Raw genomic sequence first — 14,526 nt, forward strand, 5'->3', positions numbered from 1 at the left:
ACTGATTTATGCGGGGGGAAAAGAATAAAAATAAACATTGAGTAATAGGTGGTTTCCTCTCGACAGGCAGCAACTCAATATTGTTGGCAGAAACCTTGTATCTCCATATTTCATTTTTCTCATAAATTAACTTCATACTACGGTCAGTGTCATGCAGAAGTAACACACTACAAGCTCACAACGCATAGCTTGGTAGATTGTTGTTTTCAGCGAAAGCCTTCCCCATAATAACAGAAAAAAGAAAAGATGGTCAACCATGCATACCACTTATTTTCAGCTTTGAACTACAGTATGTCAATAATATACCTTTAGAGTTCTGTTTAGCTTACTGGAACTGGAGGTTCCAGTAAGGTTCCAGTCATACATTCACACAGACTTGTGTCATCAGGGACGTCGTTATAGCTGGGGGGGGGGGTATGGAGCTGGGTTAAAGTTCAGAGTTCTCCCAACCGGAATAAACGGTAGCATGTGTTGGGTTTTCAAACGCAGATGCTTTAAATACTTTCTATGGTGCAGCAGCACCACCCTATGGTCACGCAGGTGCTACTACAGTACATTACAAAATACTGTCCAAGAATACAGCTCACTAAATATATCCAGTCCTCTCTCCTTCCACCACCAAGCACAGGCATGCAATGCCACCCGGCCTAAACAGACAATATATCCTATCTACAATGCTGGTTTCTACAGTACAAAAGAACATAAACATCTGTTTTTAAAGATCTAAATGGTCTACCAATCTATCTATCTATAAAAGTGCCAAGGTCTCTGTATGTCTGTCATCACACACACACACACACACACACACACACACACACACACACACTCGTGCATGTGCCCGTGTGTGACCGTCCTTCACTTTAACAGTCACACCCGTAAACAGCAAAGGCCATGCATTCTTTCTGTAAAGTATGCAGTCTTGATGCACGCACGCACGTATAAACACACACACACACACAGAGGTCTCACCTACTCCCACATGGCTGAGTGTGAGTATAAACACACACACACACACACACACACACACACACACACACACACACACACACAGAGGTCTCACCTACTCCCACAGGGCTGTGTATAAACACACACACACACACACACACACACACACACACACACACACGCACACACACACACACACACACACACACACACACACACACACACACACACACACAGAGGTCTCACCTACTCCCACATGGCTGAGTGTGAGTATAAACACACACACACACACACACACACACAGAGGTCTCACCTACTCCCACAGGGCTGCGCACGGTGTAGTTGACACAGCCCAGGTGGTCCATCTGGCTGCAGTCCGTGGTGTGGTGCAGCACCACCTTGTATCTCCATATTTCATTTTTCTCATAAATTAACTTCATACTACGGTCAGTGTCATGCAGAAGTAACACACTACAAGCTCACAACGCATAGCGTGGTAGATTGTTGTTTTCAGCGAAAGCCTTCCCCATAATAACAGAAAAAAGAAAAGATGGTCAACCATGCATACCACTTATTTTCAGCTTTGAACTACAGTATGTCAATAATATACCTTTAGAGTTCTGTTTAGCTTACTGGAACTGGAGGTTCCAGTAAGGTTCCAGTCATACATTCACACAGACTTGTGTCATCAGGGACGTCGTTATAGCTGGGGGGGGGGGGGGTATGGAGCTGGGTTAAAGTTCAGAGTTCTCCCAACCGGAATAAACGGTAGCATGTGTTGGGTTTTCAAACGCAGATGCTTTAAATACTACTAATTTAAAAGTGGGCGTCATGGCTTGCCAGATCACAGGCACAGATCCGTGTTGCCACTCGACAAGGAACGCTTACTGAAACGAAAATGAAACAAGCTAGAGGCCGATTGGAATGTTTTGCTGGACTGCATGGACATGATCCAGCACAACACAATGGACTGATATATTTGCATGCTAAGAGACACTTTTCTATAGATATGATCACTGAAACTTATCATAATATACATTTTAAAAAGCCATTAATTCATCAATGATGTTTATAGAACACGTTTTGGTGAATTCCAAGTAGGCTACCGGCACCATTCGTTTTGACCGCACTTTGCCAAACGATGGCTCTGTGCCAAGTTCCAACTTATGTACTACTTAGAATTCACTACAATGTGTTCTATAAACATTATTGATTACTTAATGGCTGTTGGTGTTTGATATTACGTTAAGTTTAATTGATCATATCTATAGAGTGTCTCTACCAGGCGATTATTAAACACAATGCCGCGGTAACACAATGTTTTGTAACATGGAGGGAGAGGGAGATGGAGAGGCAGATCTACGGTTTCGGTGGTGCTTATGCTCATGCAATTACTTGACACATGCAATAAAGTATAAAGAGATAAGGATACTCTGACTATAAACCACTTGAACCCCAGGTCCCCAGCATGAACCAAAGATCTACAAACCCACAACGCGTCGCAACGCGCTGTGAGCTCATGATGATGGTAGCCCTGGACTGAGAGGAGTTTTTCTTTTTTTACAGAAAGCGGTTTGCTGGCCAGGCATCTATCGGGGCTTCCTTTTTATGAATTCATATAAATACCATGTAGGGTCTTATAACTTATAAAATAATTGGCAAACCTAAAACTCTGAAAGACGTGACGGTGGTGAGAGGAGTAAGGTTTAAAGTGCACTCTTGTAAAGCTGTTCTGTGGGTTTGAGAAACATCACACCTGTTTGTGAAGCAGTACTCAATGTGTGATAGATTATAATCATGCAGTGAAAATAGTAGCTCTACTGTTTGTTTCCTCATGTTATTATAGCCAGCCAGGAAACGTTGTGGTTTACTCCTCTTAGCTGTGATGAGGCATCTTCTTTAACTTTGAGTATATAGCTTCTCAAAAAACCTTTTACATCCGCAAAGAAACACATACAGCCTTAACCCATTTTGGTGTTAGCATTATGTCATGCTTTAGCTATTGAAAAATAGCAGATCTACAAGCTCATAGCACGGCACCGAGTGGCGCGCTACGAGCTTGTAGGTCTGCTGTTTTTGAAAAATGACTGACAGAAACATAGCTTTTTCAGAAAACTGTCAGGATGTAGAAGACATTTTTAGAATCTGATCTCAGGCTAACTGAGGGTGGGTTAACTGTGAAAGTGAAAAAATAACTGATAAATGAAATTAATAATTACCCTGCAGGTAATGCCCCATTTATGTTTTTGTTTTTTGTTTTTTTCTAGATATTTTTTTGCGGCTTACGCCTTTATTGATTTTTTAAGGGATAGAAAGTAAGCTCACTAAATATATCCAGTCCTCTCTCCTTCCACCACCAAACACAGGCATGCAATGCCACCCGGCCTAAACAGACAATATATCCTATCTACAATGCTGGTTCCTACAGTACAAAAGAACATAAACATCTGTTTTTAAAGATCTAAATGGTCTACCAATCTATCTATCTATAAAAGCGCCAAGGTCTCTGTATGTCTGTCATCACACACACACTCACACACACACACACTCGTGCATGTGCCTGTGTGTGACCGTCCTTCACTTTAACAGTCACACCCGTAAACAGCAAAGGCCATGCATTCTTTCTGCAGTCTCGATGCACGCACGCACATATATAGTTATATACACACACACACACAGAGGCAGAGTCTCACCTACTCCCACAGGGCTGTGTATAAACACACACACACACACACACACACACACACACACACACACACACAGAGGTCTCACCTACTCCCACAGGGCTGTGTATAAACACACACACACACACACACACACACAGAGGTCTCACCTACTCCCACAGGGCTGCGCACGGTGTAGTTGACACAGCCCAGGTGGTCCATCTGGCTGCAGTCCGTGGTGTGGTGCAGCACCGACGACGCAAAGAAGCGGAAGTTGTACACCGACCTGGGAATGTCCACCGTCCGGGCAAACGCCACCGTCTTACCTGTGGCATGATGTCATGATAACAACATGATGTCATGATAACAACATGATGTCATGATAACCTGTGATGTCATAATGCTAGACCTGTGACGTGATGACATTATAACCTATAACCCAGGCGGATGCGTGCACGCGACCTCTCCCTTTAGTGCGAGGTTGCGTGCACGTATTCTTCAGTCTGATGACTGATGAGCTTGTAGATCTGCTATTTTTTTTTTTTATCGTGAAAATGTGGCGCAAATCTTTGAATATATATTCTTTCAGAGTGAACATTTTAAATAAAATCTTTGCTTCTTGGGGGTCCCTGGAACAACATATATAAAGATGGGGGCCGGCAGCCAATTACATATAATTCTGGGGGTCCTTGACATGAAATGGTTTGAGAACCACTGACATATAGAAACATGTTTTTTTTTCAGAAAACTGCATGCCAGGATTTAGAAGACATTGGTAGAATCGTCCTCAGGTCAAATGTGTTTAAAACTCAGAGTTACATGTTTACAGAGGCCATTGGTTCATGGTCTGTGGTGTGTGTGCTCACCTTGGTCTCTGGACTCGGCCTGGGCGAATTCTTCCAGACGGGCTTCCATCAGGTCTGCCAGTTTGTTGAGAACCTCGGCTCGCTGCTCCGCGCTGCGGGCTGACCAATCGGGGAAGGCCTTCTTGGCTGCTTCCACTGCTGCCTCCACCTGCACCAGGAAGTTAGACAATGTACTGTGTGTGTTTGTAACGGAGGTGTGGGGGCCTGGTGGCCCCAACGCTACTGTACATGTGAGGGCCGCGTAGCATATGTACAGTATGTATGTACATACATACATATATTTAGGTATGCGGTCTAGTCTAACTTGGACTCAGGGGGGTGGACGCCTCTGCCTTGCATAGTCCCCAGTGAATAGGCATGTTGCCCTTCACTGGTAACCCTATTTTGGAATTATTTTTAAATATATGAAGGTATTGTGGGCTGGGCTTTTTACAAAAAAGCCCCCCCCTTTTAGATACATAAACACATACAAACATACATACATACATACATACATTTCAGAAGTTTTAGCAGTTTTTAAGGACCCACTTTTAGGCCAGTGCGCCAGAGCAAGCTCTTGCCTTTTTTTTAAACCCTACCCATTTTAACCAAATACATACATACATACATCTCAGAAGCTGAAGCAGTTTTTAAGGACCCACTTTTAGGCCAGTGCACCAGAGCAAACTCTTGCCTTTTTTTAAACCCTACCCATTTTAACCAAATACATACATCCTGTACATACGGTACAATCCTATCCGTTTCTTCCTCGATCTCAAAATGACATCCATGGGTACCTACAGGTATCTATGTTAGACACACCCACAGACACACCCCCAGATTCTCAGCCACACCCACAGGTTTATTGTGGAGTGTGGAGTAGCTATTCAACCACCAGGTGGCGTCGGCCCATGATGAGCAGAGCTATTAAGTCTTAATAGCAGGGACCCCCTTAGCTGAGAAAGATGAAGCAGGGACCCCCTTAGCTGAGATAGAGATGAAGCAGGGACCCCCTTAGCTGAGAAAGATGAAGCAGGGACCCCCTTAGCTGAGAGAGATGAAGCAGGGACCCCCTTAGCTGAGATAGAGATGAAGCAGGGACCCCCTTAGCTGAGAGAGATGAAGCAGGGACCCCCCTTAGCTGAGAGAGATATGAAGCAGGGACCCCCTTAGCTGAGAGAGATATGAAGCAGGGACCCCCTTAGCTGAGAGAGAGATGAAGCAGGGACTCCCTTAGCTGAAAGAGAGATGAAGCAGGGACCCCCTTAGCCGAGAGAGATGAAGCAGGGACCCCCTTAGCTGAGAGAGAGATGAAGCAGGGACCCCCTTAGCTGAGAGAGAGATGAAGCAGGGACCCCTTAGCTGAGAGAGAGATGAAGCAGGGACCCCCTTAGCTGAGAGAGATGAAGCAGGGACCCCCTTAGCTGAGAGAGATGAAGCAGGGACCCCCTTAGCTGAGAGAGAGATGAAGCAGGGACCCCCTTAGCTGAGAGAGAGATGAAGCAGGGACCCCCTTAGCTGAGAGAGATGAAGCAGGGACCCCCTTAGCTGAGAGAGAGATGAAGCAGGGACCCCTTAGCTGAGAGAGAGATGAAGCAGGGACCCCCCTTAGCTGAGAGAGATATGAAGCAGGGACCCCCTTAGCAGAGAGATGAAGCTACCCCCTTAGTGCATTTAAATAAGTGGTTCTCAACCAGTGGTCCGGGGACCACCAGTGGTCCTTGAGGGGGTTCCAGGTGGTCCGGGGACCACCAGTGGCCCTCGAGGGGGTTCCAGGTGGTCCGGGGACCACCAGTGGTCCTTGAGGGGGTTCCAGGTGGTCCGGGGACCACCAGTGGTCCTTGGGGGGGTTCCAGGTGGTCCGGGGACCACCAGTGGCCCTCGAGGGGGTTCCAGGTGGTCCGGGGACCACCAGTGGTCCTTGGGGGGGTTCCAGGTGGTCCGGGGACCACCAGTGGTCCTTGGGGGGGTTCCAGGTGGTCTGGGGACCACCAGTGGTCCTTGGGGGGGTTCCAGGTGGTCTGGGGACCACCAGTGGTCCTCTCTCTAAATGATGGAGCGTTGGTAACCAAATGGTTACCAACTGTCATCTGGGGCAATATTACTTAAGAGTAATATGTTTACTTTACTTATTACTCATTAGAAATAGTAATACTATGACATTACTTATTACTTGGAATCAAGAGTAATATAGTTACATATTACTTTATATTACTTTTCAACCGGGCCCCTTCCACCCACTAAATAAGCCAGCTCTTTTTACAACTGAATCCAATTCATTGGAATAATCAGCCAAACTGTATAATTACAGCATGTAAAACAAAATATTCAACAAAGAACCTTTTTTGCATGGTGGGGAACATAGAACCTGGGGAACATAGGTACGCTCCCAACAAGAATTGAACTGGCACAATATATCTTGTAATTTTTTTTGAGAGGACCCCCTGTTCTGAGGACCCCCAAAGTAATCATATTTGAACTGGGGATCCCCCACCCAGACAAGCAACAGAATGGTTCCACAGATAAATATTGTGAAAATAGCCATCTACAAGCTCGTTGTGAACTTGTAGATCGGCTATTTTCACCAGTTTGACCAGTTTTTATAGCATGGTTTGCTGATTACTTTTGATGCAGTAATGGTATTTTTTCTTTTAGAGCCTTTGAGGCATTATAAAAGTCTTAAAAGTCCTTAAATTGTCACTTCACTGTCATCTGGGGTCCCACAGGTTGAGAACGATATGATAGGATCTCCAGCTTCAAGTGTCTCTTTAGACATGCTAATAAGCTGGTCAGGCTACTACTTGGCCTCAACCCCCGAATCCAACTAACACCACACTTTGAAAGGCTGGAAGGGCTTAGAGAGTTGCAGAACCACGTTACAAAATGCCATGCAGGTCGCATATGACCACACGTGTGTTGCCTGGCATGTACAGTATGATAAAGTGAGGGCACAAATCACTGAAGGGCTGAGCCATGCAGATCAAATTGCACTAGTAGTCACACTTTCGCTCTTATAGTCTTACCTGTTCAAACAATGTGAACATTCTACAAAGTAGAAGAATTTGTAACAGCCAAAAAACGTAATTGTTTGGTTGAACTTTGTATTTACTATTTGTCTCTTTTTTTCTTTTACTTACTTAGAGCTTAACAAGAATGTTACAAGTCATCTCATCTTAAAGAAACATTTAAAAAATGTTAGGGCATAAAACCCAAAGTTGTTAAACCTTTTATTATCCTCATTTTGATTTGTTATTTATAGAAAATAAAAGTGACTTATTGGGAAACAAGTGTTTTTCTTTACAAAAAGGAGGTTTTAAAAAAATAGATTGATAGTAAGGGTCTGTCTGCCTGCCAAATTACAATATTTGCCTCTGAGATGTGGAGTAGAAGTAAAAGTATTGGAAATCGGTAATACTTTAGGCTCTTTGGATGCAAGAGAATATAGAGTATTTTAATTCGTATTTAATGATGTTAAATACGAATTTAATTTAATACTTGCCAGGGAACTTCAGTTTACTGGCAAGACAGTTCATATTACCCCACCCCCCACGGCGCATTCAACACCTTTAGCTGTGTCCCAAACAATGGTGCCAGGGTGCCAACTGTGCTCTCCTCGCAAGACTGTGTTCACTGAGTCTATATTGAGTTAAAGTTTTCCTTAGTTTTGGGTCAGTTACTGTGCTCAAGTATTCTACTAATGTGTATTCCCTGTTTAGAGCTAAATAGCATTCCATTTTGCTCTGGTTTTGAGTAGATCTGTTCCAGTGTGTGAGATAGCTTTCTTTTTGTTTTCTTATGATTTGGTGTAGCAAATTCAGATTTAAGCTCAGTCTTTGAACAATCTGTTCTGAGGACCCCAAATGCCAAATGCCATCTGAATTAGTTAAAAGCAGGCTCTGTACCCAAACATGCCTGTATTTAGCATGTCCTGGTTTGTGCTGATTAAAAATGCTAGTCTGTTGCAATCTTTTAGTAGTATTTGACTCTCTCTCCCCAGTGTCTAGCCAAACAGGTTATGTTAATTGTATACAGTAGTCAGCCTACAGAGAGAGAGAGAGTGGGGGGGGGGGGTTCCACCCTCAGTATATTCCTCTGCTTAACCCCAAAGCAGTTTTCCAAATGAATGTCATTGAACAATAATCAAACAAGACAAAACAAAACAAAGGAATGTGTCCATTATGTCACTTCAATGTTGTCTTCTTCTTAAAATAATGACCTCAGGATACATCACTGAGGATACGTCCCAGGTGCATCCATGCAATGTTTTTTTAGTTATGCCTAAGTTATTTTTTTTAGGGTTTTCAGGAAGAAAAAAAACTGATAGGCCTATTTCTTTAAATAGGATTAAACCTTAGACTTGTTTTATTATTATTATTATTTATTCTCAGTCAGGGTGGTGGTCCCCAGGTTAATTTTCAGTCAGGGTGGTGGTCCCCAGGTTGATTTTCAGTCAGGGTGGTGGTCCCCAGGTTGATTCTCAGTCAGGGTGGTGGTCCCCAGGTTAAGTTTCAGTCAGGGTGGTGGTCCCCAGGTTGATTCTCAGTCAGGGTGGTGGTCCCCAGGTTGATTCTCAGTCAGGGTGGTGGTCCCCAGGTTGATTTTCAGTCAGGGTGGTGGTCCCCAGGTTGATTCTCAGTCAGGGTGGTGGTCCCCAGGTTAAGTTTCAGTCAGGGTGGTGGTCCCCAGGTTGATTCTCAGTCAGGGTGGTGGTCCCCAGGTTAATTGTCAGTCAGGGTGGTGGTCCCCAGGTTGATTCTCAGTCAGGGTGGTGGTCCCCAGGTTGATTCTCAGTCAGGGTGGTGGTCCCCAGGTTGATTCTCAGTCAGGGTGGTGGTCCCCAGGTTAATTTTCAGTCAGGGTGGTGGTCCCCAGGTTGATTTTCAGTCAGGGTGGTGGTCCCCAGGTTGATTCTCAGTCAGGGTGGTGGTCCCCAGGTTAAGTTTCAGTCAGGGTGGTGGTCCCCAGGTTGATTCTCAGTCAGGGTGGTGGTCCCCAGGTTGATTCTCAGTCAGGGTGGTGGTCCCCAGGTTAAGTTTCAGTCAGGGTGGTGGTCCCCAGGTTGATTCTCAGTCAGGGTGGTGGTCCCCAGGTTGATTCTCAGTCAGGGTGGTGGTCCCCAGGTTGATTTTCAGTCAGGGTGGTGGTCCCCAGGTTGATTCTCAGTCAGGGTGGTGGTCCCCAGGTTAATTTTCAGTCAGGGTGGTGGTCCCCAGGTTGATTTTCAGTCAGGGTGGTGGTCCCCAGGTTGATTTTCAGTCAGGGTGGTGGTCCCCAGGTTGATTCTCAGTCAGGGTGGTGGTCCCCAGGTTAATTGTCAGTCAGGGTGGTGGTCCCCAGGTTGATTCTCAGTCAGGGTGGTGGTCCCCAGGTTGATTCTCAGTCAGGGTGGTGGTCCCCAGGTTGATTCTCAGTCAGGGTGGTGGTCCCCAGGTTGATTCTCAGTCAGGGTGGTGGTCCCCAGGTTAATTTTCAGTCAGGGTGGTGGTCCCCAGGTTGATTTTCAGTCAGGGTGGTGGTCCCCAGGTTGATTCTCAGTCAGGGTGGTGGTCCCCAGGTTAAGTTTCAGTCAGGGTGGTGGTCCCCAGGTTGATTCTCAGTCAGGGTGGTGGTCCCCAGGTTGATTCTCAGTCAGGGTGGTGGTCCCCAGGTTAAGTTTCAGTCAGGGTGGTGGTCCCCAGGTTGATTCTCAGTCAGGGTGGTGGTCCCCAGGTTGATTCTCAGTCAGGGTGGTGGTCCCCAGGTTGATTTTCAGTCAGGGTGGTGGTCCCCAGGTTGATTCTCAGTCAGGGTGGTGGTCCCCAGGTTAATTTTCAGTCAGGGTGGTGGTCCCCAGGTTGATTTTCAGTCAGGGTGGTGGTCCCCAGGTTGATTTTCAGTCAGGGTGGTGGTCCCCAGGTTGATTCTCAGTCAGGGTGGTGGTCCCCAGGTTAATTGTCAGTCAGGGTGGTGGTCCCCAGGTTGATTCTCAGTCAGGGTGGTGGTCCCCAGGTTAAGTTTCAGTCAGGGTGGTGGTCCCTGGTTCATAATCAGTTGAAAACCCCTGGATTAAACCTTAGACTTGTTTTATTACTCTTAAACAGATACAGGCTTTGAGAAAGCATATTCAAAGAGCCTAGTGACAGTCAGGGGTAAATATAAACTGTTACTGACTTACTCCTGATGACATCACAAAACCATTGAAAAGATCCTATTTTGGCATGCATGGTAAACCTATTAATTTAAGTTTTTATATTTAAATGATATTAAGAAAGTCACTCACCATTCCACAGTGGTGGAAAGTAAGTGCATTTACTTAAGTACTGTACAATTTTGAGGCATTTGTACTTTACTTTAGTATTCATGAATTCCAATACTTTTACTTCTACTCCACTACATCTCAGAGGCAAATATTGTTGCTCTGGCCTCTGTCCTACTGTCCTACTGCCACCTACTGTCCGTTTATTATATTACACAGTGGGTGAAAAAAACACACCCCTTAAGACTAAACCACACCCATCAGAGGTGTGGCTTCCAGAGGTACCCAGGTTCTTTTAAAAACCTATAGGTACCTCTAGGTACTGGCCTGGTACAGACGATCGGGACAGTACTGTACATACATCTCAGAAGTTGAAGCAGTTTTTAAGGACCCACTTTTAGGCCAGTGCAATAGAGCATGCTTTTGCCTTTTTTTAAACCCTACCCATTTTACATACATACACATAGATGCACGCACACACACACACACACACACACACACACACACACACACACACACACACACACACACACACACACAGCTTACTTGTGTATGCAGCCTACAGCAGTGATTCTGGGGCCATTGGATCTGTGTGTGTGTGTGTGTGTGTGTGTGTGTGTGTGTGTGTGTGTGTGTGTGTGTGTGTGTGTGTGTGTGTGTGTGTGTGTGTGTGTGTGTGTGTGTGTTTAATGATTGCCCTGTTGACACTGTCAAGAGCAAAGGTGCTTCACTCTGACTAAGCTCTTTAAAACAGCCTTAGGTTTCCTACATATCTCATGTTATAGGTCCTAAATGCAGTTATTTCAAACTGCAGCAGTATATTAATTGTCTAGCTCTGATACAGTAGCAAAAGTATAAAATGCATGTATTTATCTGGCTATGTATGTTCCACAAAAATAGCACCAAATAGCAAAATGAGCTAATATCAAAACCTAATTGTATTGTAAATGTCACATGCATAAATTGAGAGGAATAACCATACCATAATGTATAAATCATGGATAAGGGGTCAGGAGGACAGATCTGCCTTTTTGGGGAGGGGTCATAATAAATTATAGACTTAGGCCTATATGGTTATTTGCCACAACTGTCAATGATAAGCTAAAAGCTACCCATGTGTTTTAGATGAGTTTCTAATAATACCCCTATAGCCTATAAGATTTAGACTTTCGTAGATGTATTTGATAGATTCTGACAGTTGATGTCAGAAAGAATAAGAATCGATATAAAAAATACATCTACGAGAGTCTTAGGCTAATAATAATAGCCCCACCTACCCACCTCATCCTTGCCGCTGTCGGGCACTTTGCAGTAGACCTCCCCGGTTGACGGGTCGAACGAGTCGATGTGACTGGAACAAGGGACAAACTGTCCACCGATGTAGTTCTCCAAGACCATGTGCGTTTTCTCGGACGCCATGATGATCACCGACTAATCTACTATCAGCAATTATACTGTTCACAATATAGTGCACGTGTGGACAACAGAAACTGCTCAGGCTCCCACGTGTAGGCTATACTCACTGGCAGAATGATAGAGCAACCGTCTCTGCAAACTGTGCATGCACGCACGCACGCAGGCACACACACACACACACGCACCTATAAAGTAAATGATTAATTGAACATAAATCAACTAAAGTAAACACACATTTTCCCTTTCCCCAGCCCATTCCCCAAGGCACATGGCCACATAGCCTTGGATCATCACGGCTATCATAGATGTATTTTATCGGGTCTGACTTTTACTTTCATAGATATGCAAATGTCAGAATCGATCAAATAAATACACATATTATGATAGTCTTGATCCAATAGTCTACTTTCCAGCCCATAGAGCCCCATTGTGAACCCGGACATGTTGAGTACACCACGGTTTTATGTTAGAAATGTTGTAGTATGGGTCCCCAGCATGTAGAAACTGATGTTAGAAATGTTGAGTATGGGTCCCCCCAGCATGTAGAAACTGATGTTAGAAATGTTGTAGTATGGGTCCCCAGCATGTAGAAACTGATGTTAGAAATGTTGTAGTATGGGTCCCCAGCATGTAGAAACTGATGTTAGAAATGTTGAGTATGGGTCCCCAGCATGTAGAAACTGATGTTAGAAATGTTGAGTATGGGTCCCCAGCATGTAGAAACTGATGTTATAAATGTTGTAGTATGGGTCCCCAGCATGTAGAAACTGACGTTAGAAATGTTGTAGTATGGGTCCCCAGCATGTAGAAACTGATGTTATAAATGTTGTAGTATGGGTCCCCAGCATGTAGAAACTGATGTTAGAAATGTTGAGTATGGGTCCCCAGCATGTAGAAACTGATGTTAGAAATGTTGTAGTATGGGTCCCCAGCATGTAGAAACTGATGTTAGAAATGTTTTAGTATGGGTCCCCAGCATGTAGAAACTGATGTTATAAATGTTGAGTATGGGTCCCCAGCATGTAGAAACTGATGTTATAAATGTTGAGTATGGGTCCCCAGCATGTAGAAACTGATGTTATAAATGTTGTAGTATGGGTCCCCAGCATGTAGAAACTGACGTTAGAAATGTTGTAGTATGGGTCCCCAGCATGTAGAAACTGATGTTATAAATGTTGTAGTATGGGTCCCCAGCATGTAGAAACTGATGTTAGAAATGTTGAGTATGGGTCCCCAGCATGTAGAAACTGATGTTAGAAATGTTTTAGTATGGGTCCCCAGCATGTAGAAACTGATGTTAGAAATGTTTTAGTATGGGTCCCCAGCATGTAGAAACTGATGTTATAGATGTTGTAGTATGGGTCCCCAGCATGTAGAAACTGATGTTAGAAATGTTGTAGTATGGGTCCCCAGCATGTAGAAACTGATGTTAGAAATGTTTTAGTATGGGTCCCCAGCATGTAGAAACTGATGTTAGAAATGTTTTAGTATGGGTCCCCAGCATGTAGAAACTGATGTTAGAAATGTTGTAGTATGGGTCCCCAGCATGTAGAAACTGATGTTAGAAATGTTGTAGTATGGGTCCCCAGCATGTAGAAACTGACGTTAGAAATGTTGTAGTATGGGTCCCCAGCATGTAGAAACTGACGTTAGAAATGTTGTAGTATGGGTCCCCAGCATGTAGAAACTGATGTTAGAAATGTTTTAGTATGGGTCCCCAGCATGTAGAAACTGATGTTAGAAATGTTTTAGTATGGGTCCCCAGCATGTAGAAACTGATGTTATAAATGTTGTAGTATGGGTCCCCAGCATGTAGAAACTGATGTTAGAAATGTTGAGTATGGGTCCCCAGCATGTAGAAACTGATGTTATAAATGTTGTAGTATGGGTCCCCAGCATGTAGAAACTGATGTTATAAATGTTGTAGTATGGGTCCCCAGCATGTAGAAACTGATGTTAGAAATGTTGTAGTATGGGTCCCCAGCATGTAGAAACTGATGTTAGAAATGTTGAGTATGGGTCCCCAGCATGTAGAAACTGATGTTAGAAATGTTGAGTATGGGTCCCCAGCATGTAGAAACTGATGTTAGAAATGTTGTAGTATGGGTCCCCAGCATGTAGAAACTGATGTTAGAAATGTTGAGTATGGGTCCCCAGCATGTAGAAACTGGTGTTAAAAATGTTGTAGTATGGGTCCCCAGCATGTAGAAACTGATGTTATAAATGTTGTAGTATGGGTCCCCAGCATGTAGAAACTGATGTTATAAATGTTGAGTATGGGTCCCCAGCATGTAGAAACTGACGTTAGAAATGTTGTAGTATGGGTCCCCAGCATGTAGAAACTGATGTTAGAAATGTTGTAGTATGGGTCCCCAGCATGTAGAAACTGATGTTAGAAATGTTGTAGTATGGGTCCCCAGCA

The 14,526-nt window shown here is 44.3% G+C and overlaps 1 protein-coding gene across 1 annotated transcript in view; it reads right to left on the reverse strand.

The window, feature by feature from the left end:
- Positions 1-12,086, reverse strand: part of aldh8a1 (aldehyde dehydrogenase 8 family, member A1) — a gene marked incomplete at both ends in the record, with an annotated part of 29,327 nt that extends 17,241 nt beyond the window's left edge. Inside the window, 3 exons of the mRNA XM_083789727.1 lie at positions 3,779-3,934; positions 4,475-4,622; positions 11,970-12,086. Coding sequence (XP_083645853.1) covers positions 3,779-3,934; positions 4,475-4,622; positions 11,970-12,086 — 421 coding nt within the window. The remainder of the gene's footprint in view (positions 1-3,778; positions 3,935-4,474; positions 4,623-11,969) is intronic.
- Between the last annotated feature and the right edge of the window lie 2,440 nt (positions 12,087-14,526).

Source organism: Protomyctophum parallelum (genome assembly GCF_964188405.1).
Source record: "Protomyctophum parallelum genome assembly, chromosome: 19".
Classification (NCBI taxonomy): Eukaryota; Metazoa; Chordata; class Actinopteri; order Myctophiformes; family Myctophidae; genus Protomyctophum; species Protomyctophum parallelum.